The sequence below is a fragment of the Oncorhynchus keta genome, chromosome 6, assembly GCF_023373465.1.
Source record: "Oncorhynchus keta strain PuntledgeMale-10-30-2019 chromosome 6, Oket_V2, whole genome shotgun sequence".
NCBI lineage: Eukaryota > Metazoa > Chordata > Actinopteri > Salmoniformes > Salmonidae > Oncorhynchus > Oncorhynchus keta.
In genome coordinates, this window is record NC_068426.1 from 31,025,173 (window position 1) to 31,053,097 (window position 27,925).

General features: G+C 41.7%; 1 protein-coding gene across 2 annotated transcripts; it reads right to left on the reverse strand.

The window, feature by feature from the left end:
* Positions 1-840: 840 nt before the first annotated feature.
* Positions 841-27,925, reverse strand: LOC118385390 (1-acyl-sn-glycerol-3-phosphate acyltransferase alpha-like). 2 transcript variants are annotated; one of them, XR_008139364.1, is made up of 7 exons: positions 27,460-27,925; positions 17,046-17,179; positions 9,510-9,685; positions 7,377-7,472; positions 6,513-6,585; positions 3,588-6,337; positions 841-3,544 (listed from the first exon to the last, which is right to left on the reverse strand). XR_008139364.1 is itself a non-coding variant. In XM_035772504.2 (6 exons), exons 1-6 carry the CDS (start codon positions 27,633-27,635, stop codon positions 6,171-6,173), a joined length of 822 nt encoding a protein of 273 aa, XP_035628397.1. In that variant the 5' UTR covers positions 27,636-27,925; the 3' UTR covers positions 841-6,170. The 2 variants fall into 2 exon arrangements, 1 of the variants encoding a protein (XP_035628397.1); XM_035772504.2 differs by having other exon boundaries at positions 841-6,337.

Sequence of the window (27,925 nt, forward strand, 5' to 3'; positions counted from 1 at the left end):
ATACTAAACAAAAATATAAACACAACATGGAAGTGTTGGTCCCATGTTTCATGAGCTGAAATAAGATCCCAGAAATGTCCATATGCACAAAAAGCTTATTTCTCATAATTTGTGCACAAATTTGTTTACATCCCTGTTAGTGAGCAGTTCTCCTTTGCCAAGATAATCAATCCACCTGAGTTTTTCATCTCAAGAAGCTGATTAAACAGGATGATCATTACACAGGTGCACCTTGTGCTGGGAACAATAAAAGGCCACTCTAAAATGTGCAGTTTGATCACACAACACCACAGATGTCAAGTTGAGGTAGCATGCAATTGGCATGCTGACTGCAGGGATGTCCACCAGAGCTGTTGCAAGGGAATTTAATGTTAATTTGTCTACCATAAGCCGCCTCCAATGTCATTTTAGAAAATGTTGCAGTACGTCCAATGTTGCAGGACCTTCATCTGGATTCTTCACCTGCTGGATCGTCTGAGACCAGCCACCCCGACAGGTGATGAAACGGAGGAGTATTTCTGCCTATAATAAAAACCATTGTGGGGAAGAGAACTCATTTTGATTGGCTGGGCCTGGCTCCCTAGTGTGTGGGCCTGGCCCCCAATCCATAGATTAGGGCCTCATGAATGTATTTCAATTGACTGATTTCCTTATATGAACTAACTCGATAAAATGTTGCATTTATATTTTTCTGAACAAAAATATAGTTCCAATGTCAATTCAATGGAGAGTTAGAAAATAAATTGTATTGCCGGAGCCATCCTTAATCTCATCTGCAAAGCCTGAGTGTCCAAGGATAAAATGATAATTTAAAATGAAATAACACACACGGCAATAAAGTAACAGCTCTTTAAGAAAGAAACAAATGACATTTATTTATCATTTCCCAAGGCATTCATCAAACATCACACACAAGGCTCACCAGGATGTCATGAGACAAGACACTTTGGCGAGCTCAGTTGAACATAGTTATCTTAAGCTACGAACAGATTACACTTTAATAGCTTTGGTGAAACTCAGAATATTTTGAGATCATTTTTATATACCACCCAAACTCACCATGAAGTGCTTAATTATGAATATTTTAAATATTTCTCCAATTTAATTGTAAAAAATCCCAAACAGATCAACCAACAAGGTTGTGTTGCAGAGCCTGTCGAGTTATCACGGTCATCGAGTCGATGACGCCATTAGCTGACACACTAGGAAGTTGAGCTATAAAACGCCCATGAAAATAATCATAGGCCAACTCTTGACCATTGTCTAAAATCATTGACAGTTTACATTTGGTTAGTGCCAAATTGGTAGCATCTTTAAACATTCAAAACATCTTTGTTGCAGGATTAAACAAATGTAACACCCCCACATGAGGATAAGCAAAAAAACAAACAAAAAAAAACACAAAAAAAAATACTCTCATAAATATTCTCTGCTGTGAACAAAAACAGATGTCACAGATTAATTTTATGTATCGGGACCGACTGGCGTATGTATTTTACTTAAATGGTGTTTTTGGTCTTCAATAACAAAGATGAGGAAAGCCCGAGGGCCGAGTTGATTTACTCCTAGGAGCCAAGTATAAGCCAAGAGTCCAGCAGGTGACACTAAAGCTCTTGCAGCCACTTGACTATGAAGAGGCGTAGTAGTATACAGGTTTATTGCCAGACGAAACACAATGTTTTCGCTCCTACAAACGGGAGCAATTTATCAATACCATTTCAGGAAGTAAACAAATTCTAATATCATATTTGTGACATAGAAGAATTAAGGATAATTGGACCTGTAAATTCAATTTATTTTCTGAATTGATTGACCACAAACCCTGTTACCCAGGAAGTTTAGGTGCACAAGAAATAAAAGAAAATGCATTCCAGAGGTTAATTTAACACTTACTTTCAAATAAATACATTTCAGACACATGTTGCAGTGTCAGAAACCAACATTAATGCAAGATAACATTCTATTGGAATATGTTATACTTGAAAGAAAAAAAGAAAAGTTACATGCAATTAAGGCTGCATATACACAGGTAGCACAATTCTGATACGTTTTTACTAATTGGTCTTTCAACCAAATCAGATCAGCTTTTGCCAATAATTGGGCATGATATAAGAAGTGGGCAGCATTTAGAGTAGCACACAAATGATGAATGCTGAAATACATTCTCACACTGGCATTTTTGACAGGCAAAAAGCTGCAAGCGACATTTGATCAAACTGTAAAGTAAACGCAGCGAATACAAAAATGTTAAGATCTTTACGCAATTGATAAGAAACTGTATTGCCATAAATAAAAATGTACTGTAAGACGTCATCTGTCTATTAATTACAAAATATAAACCTCAAGTTGAATTACTTCACAATCCTAAATTTGATGATTACTGTACCACCTTTTGACAGAAGGCTAAAACGTCACAAATCTCAGCCAATTACTTTTTTTTTTTTTTTTTAAATAGCCCAAGCCTTCTAAACTGCAGTCAGACTTTACATATCATACACCATCCAGATAAAATAAATGTATTCTTAGTTCAGTTTTGCACATCATAAATTGGTCAGAAAACTACAGTAGGTGTTGAGACATTCCCTTAACACCATATCCCTATTCCTCATTCATCTATAGTATCAACAGGACCCGTTTCTCAAGTATAAAGCTAAGGTAACCACTCGGACAGCAGCCCTCCTAGTTACCAGGTACCAATAGGGAACATTTGGCCAAGCAAAAGACTTACAAGAGTCGTTACTGTGCTGTTACGATGCCAAGATTGTTTTAGAGCAATTGGCAATTGTTCAATTAGGCTATATTTTACTTCTTAACTACGGGTATCACAGGGGTTAGCAAAATACAGGTTTGTGGTGTTCAGTTTGAGGAGCATTTGATTCCTATTTCACCTCTTCAGATATGTATTTTTTGGGCTAGGCTGAAACGAGCAGTGTTTATTAGTAGTTAGTTATGGTGCTTTCCCATTAAGACTTAACCCCCACACCAATGGGTTGCCAGTGTTGGTTAAATGGAAGCTCTAGTGTAATTGTGTTTACATCAAGAGTGACTTGGGACGTGCAGAATCAAAAACATCTGCATCATTCAAGACAGTTGTTTCGTGGGAAGGCGTTACATTTCAGTTAGCCATTGCTATGTAAATGCCAGCGGAAAAGCTCCCAGGGCCTTGCGTCCAAGTTAGAGCAGGTCTGCCGGAGCCATGGCCCAGTGAGACTGGATCACGTAGATAGAAACCGAAAAGTGTGAGCCTTGGGTAAATCACTGCGGTAAATCCTCATTGGAAATGCACCATTAGTAACAAATTCTAGTTAAGAGGACCATAAAAACAACTTTGTGTCAAACAATCGATTTGAAATGTGAAACCTGGCGACTGTCTCTACCGTCATCACTGCAGTGCCGCGAGGATGAGTAACAGATTTGTCATTGGAAACCATGAAAAACGATCAATCACTAACAGATCACTTGTTACATTTAAAACACGCTGTACTGTAACATCTAGATCACTCCCCAGTGGTAGTTTTAAAAACACTCCCCTTCAGTAAAACCTCTCTCCACTGTGTAACGTTTAAAACACTTCCCCTCAGTAAAACCTCTCCACTGTGTAACGTTTAAAAACACTCCCCCTCAGTAAAACCTCTCCACTGTGTAACGTTTAAAACACTCCCCTCAGTAAAACCTCTCTCCACTGTGTAACGTTTAAAACACTTGCACACTGACATGGCACAAAACGGAATCTTGAACTTCATGAAATCATCTGACACTTCTTTAAATAGAGTGATATTTGAGAAGACAAAAAAAGTGTAGGCCATTTAGCAGACACTTTTACCCTACAGCGATTTAGTCATGGCTGCATACATGTTACGTATGAGTGAATCAAACCCACAGCCCTAGTGTTATAAGCATCACCCTCTACCAAATGAGCCCGTTGTTTTATTACAAACAAGCGAAATAAACGATCATATGTAGAAATATATATAAAACAAAATATATAACACAGCTGAAGAAAATACACTTTTGTCATTTCTAAGCTGTTGGGGGAAAATAATTAATAATTTGGTGGGTGCTTATTTATGTCCTATTTCACACATGTACAATGTGTTTTAATACATGTGTGGAAATGTGTATTTTTGCATATCCCAACTCCCCGAGACACCCTCAGAGAGAGGTCACGGCCAGGGTCTGCCATTATCAACGGCGGCCCTGGCGCAATTAGGTTTAAGTGCCTTGCTCAAGGGCACAGACAGATTATTCACCTTGTTGGCTCTGGAATTCAAACTAGTGACCGTCTGGTTACTGGCACAATGCTCTAACCACTAGGCTACCTGCCAGCCTAGTACACCAACAATGCACAGTGTTTGTAAATCGTTGAGTCCACTAGAGTCCATGAATTCACTGATGATTGTTCTCGTCGTCGTTGTACTTTGTATAGCTTGTTGTTTGGTGTCGTCACAGTATGTCATTGAGCTATTTTGATCACATGGATTGAGAAGCAAGTGTGGTATGTACAGTGCATTCAGAAAGTATTCAGACCCCTTGACTTTTTTCACTGTTACGGTTTAAAAAAATTAATAATCCTCATCTACACACAATTCCCTAATTGTGACAAAGTGAAAAACAAGTTGACATTTTTGCAACTTCATCAAAAATAAACAGAAATGGCTTATTTACATAAGTATTCAGACCCTTTGATATGAGACTTGAAATTGAGCTCAGGTTAACATGGATCATCCTTGATGTTTCTACAACTTGGAGTCCACCTGTGGTAAATTCAATTGATTGGACATGATTTGGAAAAGCACACACCTGTCAATATTAAAAGGTCCCACAGTTGACAGTATGTCAGAGCAATAATCATTCCATGAGGTCGAGGCAATTGTCCGTAGAGCTGTGAGACAGGACTGTGTCGACGCACAGATCAAGGCAAGTGTACCAAAACATTTCTGCAGAGCTTTTTTTTTTCTTAAATAAAATGTGCAAACATTTCTAACAGACCTCTTTTTGCTTTGTCATTACGTGGCATTGTGTGTCGATTGAAGGGAAAAAACGATTTAATCATTTTTAGAATAAGGCTGTAACGTAACAAAATGTGGAAAAGGGTCTGAATACTCTCCGAATGCACTGCATGTAACGATAGAGTTGAGACACAGATGAAGAACAAGTCCCTGGTCAACTACTGACCTCTCCTTTCGCTCTGTTGCCCTCCATCTCCCCTCAAGACCCATGGTCCAGACCCTGGTTCCCTACTCCTTCAAAAGATGCAAGAGGCTGGTATGCACAACAGAACAGGGGAGGATATACTGGGGTTGAGTGGGGTGTTGGGGGAGGGGGTACCGGGGTGTGTTGTGCGTGTGTGTTAGCGGTGGGAGTGGTTTGCGTGTGTTAAAGCAGGGTGGTTGTGTGCTGTGCGTGTCTTTTATAGCACATTAAGAAAAAAAGTTAAGGCAGCACCAGAGGAAAATAAAAATATCCACCGTCAACATATGAAAAAAACAAAAAAGTTGAGCCAGAAGGGGAAAAAGCGAAAGTACCACCACTGAACGGTAAACAATTTTTTTTGAAAATAAAAATAAAAAGACAATAACAATAAAGCCTCTTTTAAAAAGGTGGAGGTAGAAAAAAAGGTATCCCCAAGCATGCATGATGAACGCACGTTAATAATGTATTTTGTTTTGCTTGCCGTCGGTCCGTCACTCTACTCATAACCTGCAGAGCCAGCAGGTCTTCTGTCGTGAGGAGTCAGGACTGCACTGTATGGGGGCTGGCTCAGAGCAGGAGCCAACCAGAACCAAACTATACCAGGCCAAAACAACACATGAGTTCATGACAGAGGCCTGGTGTGTGCGTTGTATCCTGGTACAGATGTGGTCAAATATATTGGCACCCTTGCACAATTCTCTATTTCTTCAAAAACAAGTTGAAATTTCAAAGAAAAATGTCCTGGACTCTTAGAGGCAATATCTCATTGTGTAATTTATCTCTCACCTGTGGTAAGTTGCAGGTCCATTCAAACAGTTTTGAAAAGAGAAAATGGGACATTCTGCACCTTAAGGGTGCCAATATATTTGACCTAAACAGTACGTAGGTAGGGAGCTGGGACGATGCGGAGGACGGGGGAGAAATAAACATTTTAAAATAGGTGGGGTAGGTTTTGGTGTCTCGGACATGGGAAATGTTCAGTGGTGTGAGGGGGGGCCGTTGCTCTGGGTTATGGGGGCGAAGCCAGAGATGCTCAGGAAGACTGAGCGCATGAGGTCGTAGGACTTGTCGGAGAGGCCGGCCACGTCGTCTGACGTCATGCCCTTCGTCTCAATCTTCGGAAGGATCTTCAACTTGATGGTCCCTGGTTTGAGCATAGCATCATCATCAGTCCAACCATCATTATCAGCACATCCCTCATTCATCATCAACGTGTTTGCATGCAACCAAAAGACATCTTTCTATGCATGTAATGAGCAGTTAATTTCAAGAGTAGCTGTGTATGAGCAATTTCATTATGAATTAAAACTGATCTGTACCCGAGTTGAACAGCTTTTCTTTACGTAGGTAGAAGTTACTGTAGGATGAGAACACAATGGGGATGATAGGAGCCTAGGAGCGAGAGGAAGAGAGTGAGAAAAAGCAAATTGAGGGAGAGAGCGAGAGTTACCATGACAGTTCGTTCCACATTCGATTCAAGCCTTGGGTACCTAAATACCATTGTTTTTTTCCAAGATAAGTTTAATCTTTTCAATGATTTTTCCTTTCCTCGGGCAAGACAAATACAAACATGAACAATCAGATACAGACAATAACATGTCTGACTGTCTGTACACACATCTACCTCCCCTCTGTCCACCCCGCCGTCCTTCCCTCACTGACTGGCACTGAGAGACAAGAGCATGAACAATAGTGTAGAGAAAGATATCCGACCTTCAGTACCGACAGCAGCTTTTGAACTGAGAGATTGAAAGCTTGGCCCTGAAGTAGCAACACTAAAGACTAATCCTTTGTGTATCCCCCCTTCTCACCTCAGAAAACCTACCTGTGTCTTTCTCACACCATCCTATCACCCTCTCTCGGTTACCTCAAACCCTTTCCATCTCCCTTCATCCCTCTCTCTCTGTCTCTCTGGCTATTTCTTTCTCTCTCTGACAAAGGTAGTGAAAATATCATCTGAAAATCAGATCATGTTCATCAGTAACCACGTTAGGTTGTTAGCTCCCCCTTGTGTCCTAAATAGGTATAATACCCACGACCACAACCCCATACTACCAGAGTCACAATACCCAGTAAACACCAAAATCTAAATCCAGATCACCACACACACACCAACTGCCTCCAAATAGAGTGACCACTGAAATAGAGGCGTGGACATAAACGGACACAGCCATGTGGCTCACCTGTGCCTGCACTGCCAGGTGGAAGGCTCCCTTCTTGAAGGGCAGCAGGTCGCCCCTCTGGTTCCGTGTGCCCTCAGGGAACACCCACAGCCGGATCTACCGGGGGCAAAGGTCAGGGTTCAAAGGTGAGGCCCACGAGGAAGCATGGACACAGTATGTCAATATCAGTGGTGGAGATGGACCTAGATACTAGAGGTCGACCGAATATGATTTTTCAACACCGATACCGATTATTGGAGGACCAAAAAAAGCTAATACCGGTTAATCGGACGATTCAAAAATATATATATTTGTAATAATGTCAATTACAATGCTGAATGAACACTTATTTTAACTTAATATAATACATCAATAAAATCAATTTAGCCTCAAATAATGAAACATGTTCAATTTGGTTTAAATAATGAAAAAACAAAGTGTTGGAGAAGAAAGTAAGTCAAATATGTGCCATGTAAAAATAAAAGCTAACGTTTAAGTTCCTTGCTCAGAACATGAGAACATGTGAAAGCTGATGGTTCCTTTTAACAGGAGTCTTCAATATTCCCAGGTAAGAAGTTTTAAGTTGTAGTTATTATAGGAATTATAGGACAATTTCTCTCTATACAATTTGTATTTCATATACCTTTGACTATTGGATGTTCTTATAGGCACATTAATATTGCCAGTGTTAACAGTATAGCTTCAGTCCCTCTCCTCGCTCCTACCTGGGCTCAAACCAGGAACACATAAAACAACAGCCACCCTCGAAGCAGCGTTACCCATCGCTCTACAAAAGCCGCAGTCCTTGCAGAGCAAGGGGAACAACCACTCCAAGTCTCAGAGCGAGTGACGTTTGAAAGGCTATTAGCGTGCACCCCGCTAACTAGCTAGCCATTTCACATCGGTTATACCAGCCTAATCTTGGGAATTGATAGGCTTGAAATCATAAACAGCTCCATGCTTGAAGCACAGCGACGAGCTGCTGGCAAAACGCACGAAAGTGCAGTTTGAATTAATGATTACGAGCCTGCTGGTGCCTACCATTGCTCAGTTTAGACTGCTCTATCAAATCATAGACTTAATTATAACATAATAACACACAAAAATATGAGCCTTAGGTCATTAATATGGTCGAATCCGGAAACTATCCTCTCGAAAACAAGACGTTTATTCTTTCAGTGAAATACGGAAACGTTCCGTATTTTATCTAATGGGTGGCATCCATAAGTCTAAATATTTCTGTTACATTGCACAACCGTCATGTTATGTCATAATTACGTAAAATTCTGGCAAATTAGGCGGCCCAAACGGTTGCATATACACTGACTCTGCGTGCAATGAACGCAAGAGAAGTGACAATTTAACCTGGTTAATATTGCCTGCTAACCTGGATTTCTTTAAGCAAAATATGCAGGTTTAAAAATCTATACTTCTGTGTATTGATTTTAAGAAAGGCATTGATGTTTATGGTTAGGTACACATTGGAACAAGACAGTCCTTTTTTGCGAATACGCACCGCATCGATTATATGCAACGCAGGACACGCTAGATAAACTAGTAATATCATCAACCATTTGTAGTTAACTAGTGATTATGATTGATTGATTGTTTTTCTAAGATAACTTTAATGCTAGCTAGCAACTTACCGTGGCTTCTTACTGCATTCGCGTAACAGGCGTAGAGTGCAAAACTCCTCGTGGAGTGCAATGTTATCAGGTGGTTAGAGCGTTGGACTAGTTAACTGTAAGGTTGCAAGATTGAATCCCCGAGCTGACAAGGTGTACATTTTTTTATATATTTTTTTATAAAATAAATAATAATATAATAATAATAAAAATACATTTGTATTTTATTTATTTATTTAAAATCGGCCCTAATTAAATCGGCCATTCCGATTAATCGGTCGACCTCTACTAGATGCTCAGCAAGAAATTAGAATAGAAAAACACAAATATCAAGTGTTCAAACTTGAATGGGTTAAGTTTCAGTATACATTGGCTTGGGAATGTTCAAAATCAGTCACCTCAGTGTTCTCACTATCTGGCATAATTGCCAATCAGGTTGGAGTTAATCATGACTTTGGCAAAGCCCCGAGTACAGCAGAGGGCTACATGTATAATCATGCCGCCCTATAGATTAGTCCTGTAGAATTACCTGGTCGTCCAGCATGGTCTTGGCAGCGTCGGCCATGACGCTCTTGGCATCGCTGGTCTTGTTGCGGTTGATGAAGACGATGCCGCCCAGCCAGGACACAATGCCCACCGTGCCCGCGTACACCAGCTCCTTCTTGGCAATCATGGTGCAACGATCTGGGAGAACCTCCATTAGACCTGGGGATTGAAGAAGATCTGTTAGGATCCGTTACAGGATCTGGTAGGATCTCCATTAGACCGGGGGGCTGAAAAGGATCTAAGGGGATCTGTTAGTGGATATCAAGCCAATTAGATCCTTTAGAGGATCTTTTAGAACTGATAACTCTGATATTTTATGTTCTGTATGAATCCAGTCATGTGGGGTTGAATCTAACAATTTTTTGCACACAGATTCCATTGACACCACTGAATGATTTGGAATGAGACTTTCGGACATTTTTATGACCTTGAATGGTGCACAGCGTCTCTCTCCTGGGGCCTCATTTGTAAACATTGTGTAAATTCTACACTAAATATCTGTGCGATTTCTTAACCTGGCGCACATTTGTCCTGTCAGATATCAGTGCAGATGGCCGTCGTCGTGTTTAGCAAGCCCATGAGTGTTTGCTAGTTAAGAGAAGTTTGGCCACAATATGCTGTCCTAACATTTGAAAATGTTACCAAGATGATGACATTGTCCACTCAACTATTTCTTCATCAAAAAGAACCTGTAGCTAATATTCAAGTTTTTTTTTTCATGAGCAAGTTTTCACCACCTAATTCTACATCTAGCTACGGTGTTGTGGTGGTAGAATCAGAACTTATGAAATTGGAAATTTGCACAAAAAAATGTAGTGTCTGCTTGCTGGCTGAACCCGTATCAAATCAATCCATATGAAAAGGCATGCTAACAATGTCAGTTCACTCACTCAATGCTGAACACTCCCTTAAGCTAAGTGTAGTGAAGTTTTGAGTTACGATATCTGTTCTGCCGTGATTAGTGCGCAGAGTTCTACAGCGCAGCTAATTGCACTGTGGTGTTACAAAGAAACGAGACACAGTGACGGCTGTCAGAAATATGCTGATTTAGCCTCCCGGGTGGCGCAGTGGTTAAGGGCGCTGTACTGCAGCGCCAGCTGTGCCATCAGAGTCCCTGGGTTCACGCCCAGGCTCTGTCGTAACCGGCTGCGACCGGGAGGTCCGTGGGGCGACGCACAATTGGCCTAGCGTCGCCCGGGTTAGGGAGGGCTTGGTCGGTAGGGGTGTCCTTGTCTCATCGCGCACCAGCGACTCCTGTGGCGGGCTGGGCGCAGTGTGGGCTAGCCAAGGTGGCCAGGTGCACGGTGTTTCCTCCGGCACATTGGTGCGGCTGGCTTCCGGGTTGGATGCGCACTGTGTTAAGAAGCAGTGCGGCTTGGTTGGTTTGTGTATCGGAGGACGCATGACTTTCAACCTTCGTCTCTCCCGAGCCCGTACGGGAGTTGTAGCGATGAGACAAGATAGTAGCTACTACAACAATTGGATACCACGTAATTGGGGAGAAAAAGGGGTAAAAATTCACTAAATAAATAAGCTGATTTATGAGAACAGTCCCATAACTTGTCAGAACATCAACAAGCTGGCAAACTGGCTACAGTATGGCCATTCAAAACAAGCTTGCACGAGGTTGCTTGCCGGCGCATTGTTTGCCGTAGTAGCCAGTGCGTCAGAGAGCTGAGTGGTTTTCAGAATTAGGAACTAGTGTGCGGATGAGCAAAATCTTTATTGTTAGAGAGGAGTTGCTCATCCTACAAGATATCGGTTGAGGGATGAGTGTTCCGCCATCTGACGTGAGACAACGCTTGGAGCACTCGTTTTAAATCATGCCCTCCTAAAACTGTGCGCGCGTATTATAACTGGGACAGAAAAAACACTCATCATACACCTTTTAAAAAGGTGATAACGCCCTTTATTTACAATTTGGAACTATTGGAATTAGGCCATGGTCAAAACTAAAAGAAAAGAACACTGACAGATTTGATCAAAAATGTTTTTGAAGGCGTTGGCAGATGGTAAAAATGATGCTGGGTTTGGCAAAGGACTGACCGCTTCTGAAAGAGAAAAAGGCAAATGGTTGTGGACCTGTCAGCTGAACGTTTTAATTCAACAATGTTTTGCATTGACTTTAGCCCCCAGCCTAAATGCTGGACTGCCCGGAATTCTGAAATAATGTAGGCTACTCAACAACAAAAATATTACAGTAGGCGTACTTAGTGGTAGTTTAACCGATGTAAAATGGTTAGCTAGTTAACGGGGTGCGCGCTAATAGCGTTTCAAATCGGTGACGTCACTCGCTCTGAGACCTTGAAGTAGTTGTTCCCCCGGCTTTAATGGAGCGAAGGGTAACGATGCTTCGATGGTGGCTGTTGTCTATGTGTGCAGAGGGTCCCTGGTTCAAGCCCAGGTAGGGGTGAGGAGATGGACGGAGGCCATACTGTTACAGTCGCATACTTCAATGTTAAAGAGCAACCGTCATTTCACCTGTTCGTTCTACTGTGTATTATAAACGTGCTTACGCATGGTCTACATTTTGCATGGAGGTAAAGACAGTCGCAACTTTAGCAGGAAAACTGGCACACGCATATTTTGGGGTATATTATCTAAGTACGCAATGTTTATAAATGGGGCCCCCTGATCTACTCAAGACAATTACATCATCACTGTATCTGGGATGAGCTTTGGCCTGTTACTATCTTCTCTCACACTGGCCTTGTGAAGGTAAAGCTAGTGAAATATGTCATTTATTGGCGTGGTGGCTGAAGCAATCCGTAATGGTATTTGGTCCTGGGTCAGGAAGCCATGCCTTGTAGTGAGTTGAAGTCAGAAGTGTACATACACCTTAGCCAAATACATTTAAATTCAGCTTTTCACAATTCCAATTTAATCAGAGTAAAAATTCACTGTCTTAGGTCAGTTAGGATCACCACTATTTTAAGAATGTGAAATATCAATAATAGTAGAGAGAATTATTTATTTCAGCTTTATTTTTCATCACAGTCCCAGTGGGTCAGAAGTTTACATACACTCACTTAGTATTTGGTAGCATTACCTTTAAATTGTTTAACTTAGGTCAAACGTTTTGGGTAGCCTTCCACAAGCTTCCCACAATAAGTTGGGTGAATTTTGGCCCATGCCTCCTGGTGTAACAGAGTCAGGTTCCTAGGCCTCCTTGCTCGCACACGCTTTTTCAGTTCTGCCCACAAATTTTCTATAGGATTGAGGTTAGGGCTTTGTGATGGCCACTCCAATACTTAGACTGTTGTCCTTAAGCCATTTTGCCATAACATTGGAAGTATGCTTGGGGTCATTGTCCATTTGGAAGACCCATCTGCGACCAAGCTTTAACTTCCAGACTGATGTCCTGAGATGCTGCTTCAATATATCCACATCATTTTCCATCCTCAGGTCAGCAAAATCCCGAGACTTCTTTAGATATCATGCACCTGCTGTTTACAAGATTGAATAGGCCCCTGCCCAGTGTCTTACCAGAGGCTGCTGTTCTATCCTGCCGATACAGTGCTTAACCCGCCAGCTGTATGTTCTTAATGTCGTCGTTCAGCCACGACTCGGTGAAACATGAGATATTACAGTTTTAATGTTCCGTTGGTAGGTCATACGTGCTTTCAGTTCGTCCCATTTATTTTCCAGCGATTGAACGTTCGCTAGCAGAACAGAAGGCAAGAGCAGATTAGCCACTCGTCTCCTGATCCTCACAAGGCATCCTGATCTCTTTCCACGAAACCTACGTTTCCTTTTCCAGCCAATCACGGGGATCTGGGCCTGGTCGGGTGTCCGTAGTATATCCCTCGCGTTCGACTCATTGAAGAAGAACTCCTCTTCCAATTTGAGGCGAGTAATCTCAGTTCTGACGTCCAGAAGCTCTTTTTGGTCATAAGAGACGGTAGCAGCATCATTATCAAGTTACGAACAATGCGGAAAAACAAACAAAATAGCATGGTTGGTTAAGAGCCGATAAGATGGCAGCCCTACCATCCGGCGCCATCATCATGTGTGCTATTTAGAGTGTGAATGGCAAGACAAAATATTCAATTGCCTTTTAACGGGGTATGGTAGTAGGTTCCTGGCACACCGGTTTGAGTGTGTCAAGAACTGCAGCGCTGGTGGGTTTTTCACATTCAATGGTTTTACTGTGTATCAAGAATGGTCCACCACCCAAAAGACATCCAGCCACCTTGACACAACTGTGGAAAGCTTTGGAGTCAACATGGTCCAGGATCCTTGTAGAACGCTTTTAACACCTTGTAGAGTCTTCAAGGTCTCGGAGCAAGTGACGTCACCGATTGAAACGCCATTAGCGTGCACCACCGCTAACGAGCTAGTCATTTCACATCGGTTACACCCTGATGAATTGAGACTGTTCTGGGGGCAAAAGGGGGGTGCAACTCAATATTAGGAAGGTGTTCCTAATGTTTTGTACTCTAAGATATAGATATATATATGCACACACACACCCCCTGAATCACTCTCACACACAGAGGTCCAGCTCACAAGCTCCATCAGCAGCATATGTATCTCAAATCAAATCTAGATGGTTATCAAATCGTCTTGAAAGGGAAAGCACACCCTTACCAACCGCCCATCATAGATATGAACTACTGCTACATCTGCTGATCCCAATCCTGTAATGAACAGCCCCAGCCTTCTGCCATAGCTTCATTCTCTGCCCCCTTCCCTCAAATAGCCTTTGTTTGACTGGGTGTACATCAGTCACGCTCAAGGTCCTAAATTATATCTTAACCACCACCGATAAATGACAATACTGTGCAGAAGTCTTCATCAACCTGGCCAAGGCTTCGACTGTGTCAATCACCGCATTCTTATCGGCAGACTCAACAGCCTTGGTTTCTCAAATGACTGCCTCGCCTGGTTCACCAACTACTTCTCTGATAGAGTTCAGTGTGTCAAATCGGAGGGCCTGTTGTCCGGACCTCCGGCAGTCTATGGGAATGCCACAAGGTTCAATTCTCTTTTCTCTGAAAACATCAATGATGTCGCTCTTGCTGCTGGTGATTCTCTGATCCACCTCTACGCAGACAACACCATTCTCTATACTTCTGGCCCTTCTTTGGACACTGTGTTCACAAACCTCCAGACGAGCTTCAATGCCATACAACACTCCTTCCGTGGCCTCCAACTGCTCTTAAATGCAAGTAAAACTAAATGCATGCTCTTCAACCGATCGCTGCCTGCACCCGCCCTAGCATCACTACTCTGGACGGTTCTGACTTAGAATATGTGAACAACTACAAATACCTAGGTGTCTGGTTAGACTGTAAACTCTCCTTTCAGACTTACATTGAGAATCTCCAATCCAAAATTACATCTAGAATCCGCTTCCTATTTCACAAAAAAAGCATCCTTCATTCATGCTGCCAAACATACCCTTGTAAAACTGACTATCCTATCAATCCCTGACTGCCTCGATGTCATTTACAGAATAGCCTCCAACACTACTCAGCAAATTGGATGTAGTCAATCACAGTGCCATCCGTTTTGTCACCAACACCCCATATACTACCCACCACTGCGACCTTTTTGCTCTCGTTGGCTGGCCCTCACTACATATCCGTCGCCAAACCCACTGGCTCCAGGTCATCTATAAGTCTCTGTTAGGTAAAGCCCCGCCTTGTCTCAGCTCACTGGTCACCATAGCAGCACGCTCTCCAGCAGGTATATTTCACTGGTCATCCCCAAAGCCAACACTTCCTTTGGCTGCCTTTCCTTCAAGTTCTCTGCTGCCAATGACTGGAACGATTTTTTTATTTTTTTATTACAAATACAATTACATTTTTAAAAAAAAATACATTTCTGAAGCTGGAAACATCTCCCTCTCTAACTTTAAGCATCAGCTGTTAGAACAGCTTACCAATCATTGCACCTGTACACAGCGCATCTGTAAATAGTCCACCCAACTACCTAATCCCCATATTGTTTTTTTGCTCCTTTGCACCCCAGTATCTCTACTTGCACAGTCATCGTCTGCACATCTATCACTCCAGTGTTTAATTGCTAAATTGTAGTTATTTCGCCACTGTTGCCTATTTATTGCCTTACCTCCCTAATCTTACTACAGTGTGTGAAAATGTACATAGATTATTCGATAGTGTTATTGACTGTACGTTTGTTTATCCCATGTGTAACTGTTGTTTGTGTCGCACTGCTTTGCTTTATCTTGGCCAGGTTGCAGTTGTAAATGAGAACTTGCTCTCAACTGGCCTACTTGGTTAAATAAAGGTGAAATTAAACATTAAAAAGCATAATGCATTTCATACTGATCCTGGCTTTTCGCTACAGTCAAATAAAATAGTGCTGTTGATTGATTACATGCACCAGTCTGTCCTAGAGTTATTTTAACCTTTATTTAACTAGGCAAGAGAGTTAAGAACAAATTCTTATTTTCAATGGCGGCCTAGGAACAGTGGGTTAACTGCCTGTTCAGGGGCAGAACGACATAGTTGTACCTTGTCAGCTCGGGGGTTTGAACTTGCAACCTTCCGGTTACTAGTCCAACCACTAGGCTACCCTGCCGCCCCAGTTAGTCTCCGTTGGATTTGGACTGTAGCCTAACTTCCTTAGACAGCCATGTCAGTGATCACATCTTGTGTGATGCTATACCAACTGGCAGTTATCAGTCTGTACCCACTGAAACCATTATACTGTTCTCTCAGAATAGAGTGCCCTGTGACTGCACTCAAACCATTACTAGAGGATTCCTTTAGGACGTGAGCTATGGAGGGTAAAGTGAAGTTAGTGGGAGGAGAGACAACCAGAACTTGCACTTCTGTGATATGTGGTTGTCGCACCTAGCTATCTTAACCTCTCTGGGATATGTGGGACGCTAGCCGGGGAAAATGCAGAGCGCCAAATTCAAATAAATTACTAAAAAAACTTTCATTAAATCAGACATGCAAGATAGCAAATTAAAGCTACACTTGTGAATCCAGCCAACATGTCAGATTTCAAAAAAGCTTTTCGGCAAAAGCAAACGATTCTATTATCTGAGGATAGCACCTCCGTAAACAAAGAGAGAAACCATATTTTAACACTGCAGGCACGACAAAGACTGTTGACATCCAGTGGAAGCGATAGGAACTGCAAGAAGGTCCCTTAGAAATCTGTATTCCTAATGAAAACCCATTGAAAAGAGAGTGACCCCTAAAAAAATGTGGAATGTTTGTCCTCGGGGTTTTGCCTGCTAAATAAGTTCTGTAATACTCACAGACATGATTCAAACAGTTTTAGAAACTCCAGTGTTTTCTATCCAGATCTAATAATAATATGCACATCTTATCTTCTGGGGATAAGAGCGTCTGCTAAATGACTAAAATGTGAAATGTTAATGTGTGTATCAGCGCATATGTGCATCTGTGTGTGCAGGCACATCCATCTCTGTGTGCGTATGTATGTGGTGTGAGCGCGTGTCCGTCCTTGGTGTCTGTTTGTGTAGCCAACCGACCGACCAACCGTGTGTGTGTGTGTGTGTGTGTACGTCCCATACCCAGAACATCCAAGGAGCTCTGGTGGTTGGAGATGATGACGTAGGGTCCCTCTGTCTGCAGGTGTTCCAAGCCACTCACATCGAACCGCAGACCCAGGAAGTACTTAACATGACGAACCAGAGCACGGACCACCCTGGAGACAGGAAAGAACACAGCAATGTTCAATTCAACCTTGATCTGAAAACCATGCGTGTTAAAACGATCAGAGTTCAAACAAAGCACCAATGCATCCATGACAGTGTTTCAGAGCATCAAATCTGCTCTGCCAGCGATCAGCAACAGAGCAGAATGAATGCTCTCAAACACTGCGACCGTCTAACGAAGGCGGTGAGAAAATACAGCTACGTACAGACAAATCTTGTTACTTTGGACTCAACAAAATGTGCTCAATAAGCAACCTTCATCTAAGGTTAAGGTTAAAGAGGCCGACACGTTAGCTGTAATTAAACAAGTGACACAAGCAAGAGCAGTGTGCAGATCTCTTTTCTTTGAACTCCATAACCTAACATATATTTGAAATGTTTTGCCTGGTGTCAACAGTACAGGCTGGTGGTGTAATGGTGTGGGGAATGTTTTTCTGACACTGGCGATCATATTACGCTCAAAGTTGTTTAAGTCAATCATTTTGCCCATTCTAATGGTCAATGAACAGTAACTGAATGCCTCAATGCCCGTCTCCCTGCTTTATATTTCAAGCCACAGCGACTCACTGTCTGTAGGAGCCAACACCATTTGTGAACAGGGTGGTGTTCCTAATTAAACTATATTCAGTTCATTTTTTTTTTTAAAGAAGCCATTTAAGATTAATTTATTGAAACGTAACAATTACATCTTCAAAAAGGCCATTATCGCAGCAGTGGCGCCTGCTTGTAGAAGCCTATGAATGTGCAATGGCATAGCCTTGTATTGTTAATTTAGCAGACATAAGGACTCAGGAAATAAGAGCGTTAACACAATCAAGACACCCAATTTATAGAAAAAACAACAATGTAGAACAAATTGTCAGTGCGAAGTGATGCACGTCTGGAACAGTTTTTGAAACAGGGCTTAATTTGGCACTTTAAAATACCATTTTTTTTCATGGCTACAAAACAAAATGTCTTATTTTCGATATAGGCCAACAGATGTAGTTTATTCTGTCTGTTCTGTGGAATTTTCTAAGTGGTTTAACAATTCCACATTGAACACGGCACAGTGATTAATTACAGCCACAGCATCTGTTGGATGAGTTATAGGCCTACACCGAATGATTCTGATGAAAAACCCATCTTTACCAAACTACTGTTTTTGCATATTTTCAGTGTGGAACCTGTCAATGTTTAGGGTGGGGGGTTATAGCCTAGGCTAACCAATTCTAAATGGAACTAGCGGAAAATAGACAGGATGCAATTATTCCAAAAGTTACAGCTAGTTGTTGGATCACAGTCACATATACTCATTAACACTTATCATCCTTTTTTTCCCCTTGTAAAGTTTTTTAGGCATGCATTTCTTTAGGCCTAATGGGAGCTTGTGCTCGAACTCGGCCTGTGTGTGTGTAGAGGGAGCGGTCAGAACACGAGTGAGACATGGAGAGGAAAGGGAGTTTAGGGAGAAGAACTGTGTGATGCTTGCCTTGGCTTCTTTTTTGTGTGGCTCGCAAATGCACATGTACAAATGGAACACTAGAGTCAAAACAAATGAATGTTTAAGACAATTTATTTTCTTCCAAGAACAAGCCACAAGCGCAATCCACCAAAATAGTTTTACAGAACTCTTTTTTTAAATCTCTGGTTCAAAGATTGAGTACTCAAAACGGGTGACAAACCTATTACTCATGCTCATCTCTACAATAACGTAACTAGAACATTGTCTGCTGGTGGCATCACATGTACCATTACATTCAATAACATGACTAGAATGTTGTCTGCTGTTGGCATGACATTCAAAACATGTTTAGGCTAGATGTAGAACATTGTCTGCTGTTCTTACCCAACCACAATAAGGGGAAGGAAATGGCTCTCTTTGGGTTAAGCGCTCTCTGTGCCCTGTCAGGAAAGCAATAAAAATCATGGCCGCCAATCCCAACAGTCATTTTTTATTTATTTATGGAAGATAAAACGTTTGTGTAAACTTAAAGACTAAAACCAGATAAAGCATGTAGAAAATATACTGGCGCTATACACATGTTTAAATGAGCTCATCTTTGGAGAACCACCCAAATAAAAACTAGACATTTCCAAAGACGTCATGACATGGGACCCTCATTGATTTTGTTTTAACGTTTGAGTGATTCCGATAGAATAAGAACATGGCATACGTCATGGTAAAATGTGTAGAATTGCAGGAAATTGAAAATGTCCAGTGTTTTCAGATTCTTATTAAATATGACCTATAATTAATGGTAAAAAAAAATAAGGTAATGGAGTGTCAAAGTGCAGCTTTTCTGTGTTTATTTATTTGTACTCCATTAACTTTTACAGAAGCAGCAGCTATTCGTCCTGGGGTCCACAAAACATTTACAAGTAACAAAACACTGGAAGACAAGGACAGCCACATTAAAATACAAAAATATTATACAAACAATACAACTCAAAAATAGTGATAGTGTGTGCACGTTAGAGGCCGATCGATTAATTAGGGCCGATTTCAAGTTCAGTATTTTTGGGAGCAGATTTTTTTTTAAGATTTTTTTTTTACACCTTTATTTAATCTTTATTTAATCAGGAAAGTCAGTTAAGAACACATTCTTATTTTCAATGACGGCCTAGGAATGGTGGGCTAACCGCCTCGTTCAGGGGCAGAAAGACAGATTTTCACCTTGTCAGCTCAGGGGATACAATCTTGCAACCTTACAGTTAACTAGTCCAACGCAATAATGACCTGGGAGACTGCCTGTTACGCAAATGCAGTAAGCCAAGGTAAGTTGCTAGTTAGCATTAAACTTATCTTATAAAAAACAATCAATCATAATCACTAGATAACTACACATAGTTGATATTACTAGATATTATCTAGCGTGTCCTGCTTTGCATATAATCTGATTGAGCATACAAGCATCTATGTATCTGACTGAGCGGTGGTAGGCAGAAGCAGGCGCGTAAACATTCATTCAAACAGCACTTTTGTGCGTTTTGCCAGCAGCTCTTCATTGTGCGTCAAGCATTGCGCTGTTTATGACTTCAAACCTATCAACTCCCGAGATGAGGCTGTTGTGACCGAAGTGAAATGGCTAGCTAGTTAGCGCGCGCTAATAACGTTTCAAACTTCACTCGCTCTGAGCCTTGGGGTGGTTGTTTCCCTTGCTCTACATGTGGTGGCTGTTGTCGTTGTGTTGCTGGTTCGAGCGAGGAGAGGGACGGAGGCTATACTGTTACACTGGCAAAACTAAAGTGCCTATAAGAACATCCAATAGTCAAAGGTTAATGAAATAAAAATGGTATAGAGGGAAATAGTCCTATAATAACTACAACCTAAAACTTCTTACCTGGGAATATTGAAGACTCATATGTTCTCATGTTCTGAGCAAGGAACTGAAACGTTAGCTTTCTTACATAGCACATATTGCACTTCTCCAACACTTTTGTTTTTGCAATATTTAAACCCAATTGAACAGGTTTCATTATCTACATGAGGCTAAATTGATTTTTATTGATGTATTATATTAGGTTCAAATAAGTGTTCATTCAGTATTGTTGTAATTGTCACTATTACAAATACATTTTTTTTTAAAATATATATATTTTTATATAAAAATCAGCCGATTAATCGGTATCTGCTTTGTTGGTCCTCCAATAGTCTGTATCGGCATTGAAAAATCATAATCGGTCGACCTCTAATGCACGTGTCCCCTCACAGTCCCAGCGTTCCATGAGTTAAAAAAAAAAAAAAAAAAATTTTAAAAGGTACTTTTGCTGTTTGGTTGAGTAATTGGAGATTCATTGCGTGAATTTGTTTTGAAATTCGAGACTGAAAAAACCTGTGGTGGGCATGTATGGGTATCTGAAATAAATGTTATTTGATCATGCAATTGAATTTGTCACAGTAATATTCAAACAAAAAATATATAAAAGAGAAGCAGTTCATCTCTATTCAACCCTCAACCAGGAAAGCCTGGCATGCATGTTGATGATAGTTCTGTACGTTCTGTACGTGCAGTTAAGGGAAATCCATGCTGCTCTGTTTTGAGCTAGCTGCAGTTTGCTACCTCTTTCTTCACTGCAGTTGACCATATTAACAGACAGTAAATCAAGATGAAACACGACCAGAGCCTGAACTACTATAGTTTTTTATAACACCCTTCCCCATCTACACAACAACTTGTCGATATGACTTGACCAGCCAATGGTATACCTAGGAATTAAGCTTTCTGTTGGAATGGTGTGGGCGTATATAGGGTCGTGGTGTCATGAAATTCTGTCCGCCAGTAATTAGAATACAGAGACTGCCAGTCTCACGGTAATTGACCGTTAATTAACGAACATGTTTAGCATCTCCGGGCTTCCATGCGCCCTTGGAACATCTACATTTTAAAAAGTAAAATAAATCCATTTCATATAGCCTACACGTCACAATAAAAATCCATTATTTATTTTGTTGTGATAGGCCTATAAACTTCATAGAAATCAAAACATAAGGGGCTGTATTGGTGGGACTAGATTGAGTCTAGTCCCACCAATGCGCTCTGATCCTTGTGCTTGCCATGGAGAGAAAAAGAATTGCACCGCTGCTCTGCTTGTCAATGGAAGGTGGAATTAAAAATGAAATGAGAATGAAGAGCCAGAAGGTTGGCTGCTATTTACATTATAACCCGAATAGAGTTGTGTAGGCTAACTAGGACGGTGAGAAACACAGTAGCGTTATTGCTAGCCTCAATTAGCTAGCGTCTTTCAGTTTGATGCAGTCAAGATAGTTATTTATCATCCCATCCGGTTACATAGTACCTATCAAGAAGTAAGTCTAGCAAGAAATAAGTGGTTGAACACACTACACAGCAGCACGTCATGGTTCACGAACACACCGACAGGTCTGTCATACTGTTGGCACTTCGCATCATAAGCCACTCCCCTTGAGCAGCTAGGAGACCGGTTAGTTAGGGTCTAAATCTCCTGTTTGTTTTCATCCCAAAACTCAGTGTGAAAATTCATGATGGAATCTTGGCGACTGTTGACAGCAGCATTACGATTTGTTTGGAACGTCAGACAGGGGACAAAAAAAAAATCTGACAATTCCGACCCTGTTCCGGCTGAGGCTGAAGTGACACTTCAGTTCACTAGTTCGCTTCAATGTTTGCTACGTTGCGTGACGGTTTGTACTGAATGACAGTTTTCCACAAAACGGTGCACAATATTCTTCAACAGCCTTTAAGTTCCATTTAAACCTGTTTGGTGGGTGTGGCAAGGTAAATCCTGATCAATATGGGTGACCGTCTGAAATCATAACACCATATGGCAGGAATCATCAACTAGATTCAGCAGTGGGTCGATTTTTTTTCTTGAGCGGGTGGTGGGGGGCTGGAACATAATTACAAATAATTGGTAGACTGCAAATTGACGGCATGAAATCCAAACAGATATAATATTTGACTAAAACAATTTCAAACCTTGTTTACATTGATATATGATCACGTCTCTCAATTATGCTTGGAAATACTTCAGAACAGATTTATGGGGTCTATTTCACACCATATGTATTGAATTGAAAATGAAATCATGAATAAGTTGAGAATGTAAACATTTCAGGACCGCCACTCCAAAACCAGCAAACCAATAGAGACTAATTGTCTACACATTGTCTCATTGTCTAAGAATGCCAAAACTCACCCTCAAAAAGACTGGCAGTGAAAGCAAAGAAACGAGTAGCGTAACCAAAAGGTCATACATGCAGGAAAGATCTTAGGGAAAATGTATTCAATAGGATTGGTTGCTGTGAAAGTTGAACCGAAAATGATTTTTGCATTCCTTTTTTCAAACATATACAGACACACACACACACACTGCTCAAAAAAATAAAAAGAACACTAAAATAATACATCCTAGATCTGAATTAATGAAATATTCTTATTAAATACTTCTTTCTTTACATAGTTGAATGTGCCGACAACAAAATGACAAATTATCAATGGAAATCAAATTTAGCAACCCATGGAGGTCTGGATTTGGAGTCACACTCAAAATTAATGTGAAAAACCACACTACAGGCTGATCCAACTTCGATGTAATGTCCTTAAAACAAGTCAAAATGAGGCTCAGTAGTGTGTGTGGCCTCCACGTGCCTGTATGACCTCCCTACAATGCTCCTGATGAGGTGGCGGATGGTCTCCTGAGGGATCTCCTCCCAGACCTGGACTAAAGCATCCGCCAACTCCTGGACAGTCTGTGGTGTAACGTGGCATTGGTGGATGTAGCGAGACATGATGTCCTAGATGTGCTCAATTGGATTCAGGTCTGGGGAATTGCCGGGCCAGTCCATAGCATCAATGCCTTCCTCTTGCAGGAACTGCTGACACACTTCAGCCACATGAGGTTTAGCACTGTCTTGCATTAGGAGGAACCCAGGGCCAACCACACCAGCATATGGTCTCACAAGGGGTCTGAGGATCTCATCTCGGAACCTAATGGCAGTCAGGCTACCTCTGGCGAGCACATGGAGGCCCCCCAAAGAAATGACTGACCCACCGCCAAACCGGTCATGCTGGAGGATGTTGCAGGCAGCAGAACGTTCTCCACTGAGTCTCCAGACTCTGTCACATGTGCTCAGTGTGAACCTGCTTTCATCTGTGAAGAGCACAGGTCGCCAATGGCAAATTTGCCAATCTTGGTGTTCTCCGGCAAATGCCAAACATCCTGCACGGTGTTGGGCTGTAAGCACAACCCCCACCTGTGGACGTCGGGCCCTCATACCACCCTCATGGAGTTTCTGACCGTTTGAGCAGACACATGCACATTTGTGGCCTGCTGGAGGTCATTTTGCAGGGCTCTGGCAGTGCTCCTCCTTGCACAAAGGCGGAGGTAGAGGTCCTGCTGCTGGGTTGTTGCCCTCCTACGGCCTCCTCCATATCTCCTGATGTACTGGCCTGTCTCCTGGTAGCGCCTCCATGCTCTGGACACTACGCTGACAGACACAGCAAACCTTCTTGCCACAGCTCACATTGATGTGCCATCCTGGATGAGCTGCACTACCTGAGCCACTTGTGTGTTGTAGACTCCGTCTCATGCTACCAGTAGAGTGAAAGCAGCGCCAGCATTAAAAAGTGACCAAAACATCAGCCAGGAAGCATAGGAACTGAGAAATGGTCTGGTCACCACCTGCGGAACCACTCCTTTATTGGGGGTCTTGCTAAATGCCTATAATTTCCACCTGTTGTCTATTCCATTTGCACAACAGCATGTGAAATGTATTGTCAGTGTTGCTTCCTAAGTGGACAGTTTGATTTCACAGAAGTGTGATTGACTTGGAGTTACATTGTGTTGTTTAAGTGTTCCCTTTATTTTTTTGAGCAGTATATATATATATATATATATCATTTGTCATAGAGTTTTGCTCTCACTTTAAATGATTTGCTTACAAGTTCTGGGGTTTTTCTTTTGATGTCTTATTTTTGTTACAATTTTATACATTTGGCATTCAATAGTTTTTTTACATTTTAATATCAACATCCATTATTTCACCCGTCCTCAAAAATAGAAAATGTTTACATTCTCAAATGTATTTTTCATATTCACAATTTATATTGTATTCAATACCCAAACTAAATTCCCGGTGAGGATTTCCTGGTGTCAATTTATTTCATAATAATAATGTTAAAATCAGTGAACTCTTTCTAATATGGCCTGTCCCCCTCTGTGTCACTGTGTCTGGGTCCCTATTGCTTTCTCTTCATCTTGCACACTCACTCTCTGTCTGTCTCACACAACACACACATTAACGACAGTGAATAGGGTCCCACGCCGGACACCCTTTAGGGTGAGAGAGAATGATGCCTGGCGCAACATGACACCACTGATCTGCACGCCTGGCTGTGAACAGTTCAGTTATTCCAAGAGCACTGAGTCTGAGCCAGGTCAGTCTGATAACACAGGGCAAGGCACTAAACTAACAAGGACAACAGGCAGCACAGGCTGGGGGAGGCCATCCATTGATTTCTAGGGGACCTTTCGGAAGACATACCCAGTCAGTAACATGACCCCAACCAGGAGGGAAATTCAGTTCTATCTGACCCCCACTCCTCTCTTGAGTAATTATCCGATAATATAGTCACTTGTGTCCAATAGGCCACGTCTCTGTCCACAGTACAATACCCAATCCCTCTGGCCTATTGACAAGTGGACTGAGTTGCACATTGACACAGGTGTAGTTTAACTCCACCAAGGTGAGTATTAGGCGGAAGTTGACCCAGTAAGAATATATATGCCATTTAGCAGACGCTTTTATCCAAAGCGACTTACAGTCATGTGTGCATACATTCTACGTATGGGTGGTCCCGGGAATCGAACCCACTACCCTGGCGTTACAAGCGCCATGCTCTACCAACTGTGCTACAGTAGAAGAGAGGTGTACAATGTACGTTTCTTGTGTAGAGAATGCCAGGTGGGATTTTCCTCAATTAAATAGGCAGTTGGAACTTGGCAACCATCCTAAACACTGTAAAATTATTGAATTATCGATTCCAACATGGAAGTGGTATTGGTTTCATTTAGACTAAAATCATTGACATTTTGATTTGCTTGCATTAGCCTTCCACATAAATTACCCGAATGACAATTTCATAGACATGTCTAATATGTGGGGCTAGCCTAAAGAATCAAACCTTACGGTCACTGTAAGTAGGCTACATCTTCCCTGTAAGATTAGAATGACAGGCTGCCATGATCAGGACACAGCGGAGCCAGTGTGAGATATGGCTCAGAAAACGTACCTCAATCCAGGGATAGGAGATAGCGCTTTACTCTTACTTATCCCATATGATACACAGAGAAGATTTAATTAAAAACAAATCTTAACTGCCTTTTTAACAGTATACTAGACTAGCTAAAGAAACCCCTTGGAATCGACCACACTTCCAGTAGTTAACCACCCAAACGCTAGGTATCACATTTTAATGGAATCCAATGGGCTGCTATAGCATCAGCTAGCCTAGCATGTTGACAAACACAGCTTTTTTTTCTTTTTTTTAACTGAGTAGTATTCCAATCTTCTCGATTCATTGCTCAGGAATAATGAGTACAGCGACATATTCCATTCCTGGATTGAGGTACACTTTCCAAGCCATATACCGCGCCGGGCTCCGCTGTCCACATTCTGGCATAGAAACATTCTTACAAATTCCGAAACATGTCGATGTCTTCAATTGTGTAGGCAACACCGTGTATATTTACATAGGAAAAACCTAAACGTCCCTCGTCTGTCATGAACGTTGAATAAAATTACATTTTGACTTACTCTGCCAATGTCAGTTTGAATCAATGTCCTTCTGTGGCTCAGTTGGTAGAGCATGGCGCTTGTAACACCAGGGTAGTGGGTTCGATTCCCGGGACCACCCATACGTAGAATGTATGCACACATGACTGTAAGTCGCTTTGGATAAAAGCGTCTGCTAAATGGCATATATTATATTATTATTATCAAAATATTTGGTCTCAAATTTCGAGCAGTTGAATGACAACTGGTAAATGTAATAAAATTACATTCAAACATGCTGGCTTGGAAGGAAAATGTCCACAAAAGTGCAGTGGTTTCTTTGATTGTATACCAATAATTGGTATCAAATACAAGTCTTTAGACTGGGCAATGTTCCGAATAGCGAGAAAAAACTAACGAAAGTCGGATTCTTATGGCTAGTATGGGTCATGACTCTAAACTGAAAGGAATTCAGTTGACATTAAACCAACTGATGAAACCAAACATCCTCTTTTCTTGGCCCTGTTAGGACTTGAAACATTGACACAATCTATGCAACAACAAAAAATGCATGGATTAAAGTGGCATTTTCTGCAATTATTAGTTTTACATCTGTGCAAAACACACGCCTGTTGGATATGTTGTTCCGAACTGGTTTACAGCGACGAAAATGTCGGACCCAGAGGCCATGTCCGGCCGGATGCGAGGTGAAGCTAACGTTAGCAAGCTAACTAGTATTAGACGCCTGGTTCAGAAAGTCCCAAACATCTGGCAATGCATTTGAAGCTAACTAGCGTAAATGTGCTTTATTTCCACTGCTGGATAACTACCTCGCATTTCGTTATAAAAATGTTGCAACCAACCGTTGAAAAATATCAGCAAAATGGCTTATGATAAATTAGGGTAAAGCCACAGATTGATGCTGTGTTTGTAACATTTCAAGATTTGGCAAGCTAGCCATCTTCCATTCTAATGAGCAAACGAACCGTTCGCTAGCAAAGCATCGCTCGCGCGGTTGTGCAACCTGGAACTTACCTCATGTTTTCAACGTCCCTGCCTCCGCATTTCAGAATACTAAGCGGAATCGCAATCGCACCCAAAACCATCATATAAGCCACGTAGAAACACTTTTTGAAATAAAAAACAAAGGTGCTGCTAGTCCATAGCAGAAGTGGGACCAGCAGTATTAGGAATACCCAGAGCGCATCCATACTGATTCCTGCGAGGATATTGGCAGCAAAAGCTGACGTTACCGTGGCTAGTGAGAAAGCGTGAGCGGCACTGTGGCACCGGCTGACATTTCAACTTCCAAGGCCAACACCGGTGGTGCACAGCTCGTTCTCTGGGTTAAAATAACGCGACCGTGAACGACAAAATATGACAACACTTTTCAGTCGACGATGGTGCAGGCAGCCTCGTGTAGTGGTTCCGATATGAAATTCAATGGTTTCCGGTGGCACAAGCGTTTAAGTTCCTCTGCAGAGATGGGCAGTATAAAGCG

Coding starts and splice junctions, on each gene's coding strand:
- LOC118385390 (XM_035772504.2), bottom strand. CDS start 27,635: ATGGATGCGCTCTGGGTATTCCTAATACTGCTGGTCCCACTTCTGCTA. Junction 7,473..9,509: donor AGACCATGCTGGACGACCAG/GTAATTCTACAG, acceptor TGCCCCCGGTAG/ATCCGGCTGTGGGTGTTCCC. Junction 6,586..7,376: donor ACCTGGCAGTGCAGGCACAG/GTGAGCCACATG, acceptor TCTCGCTCCTAG/GCTCCTATCATCCCCATTGT.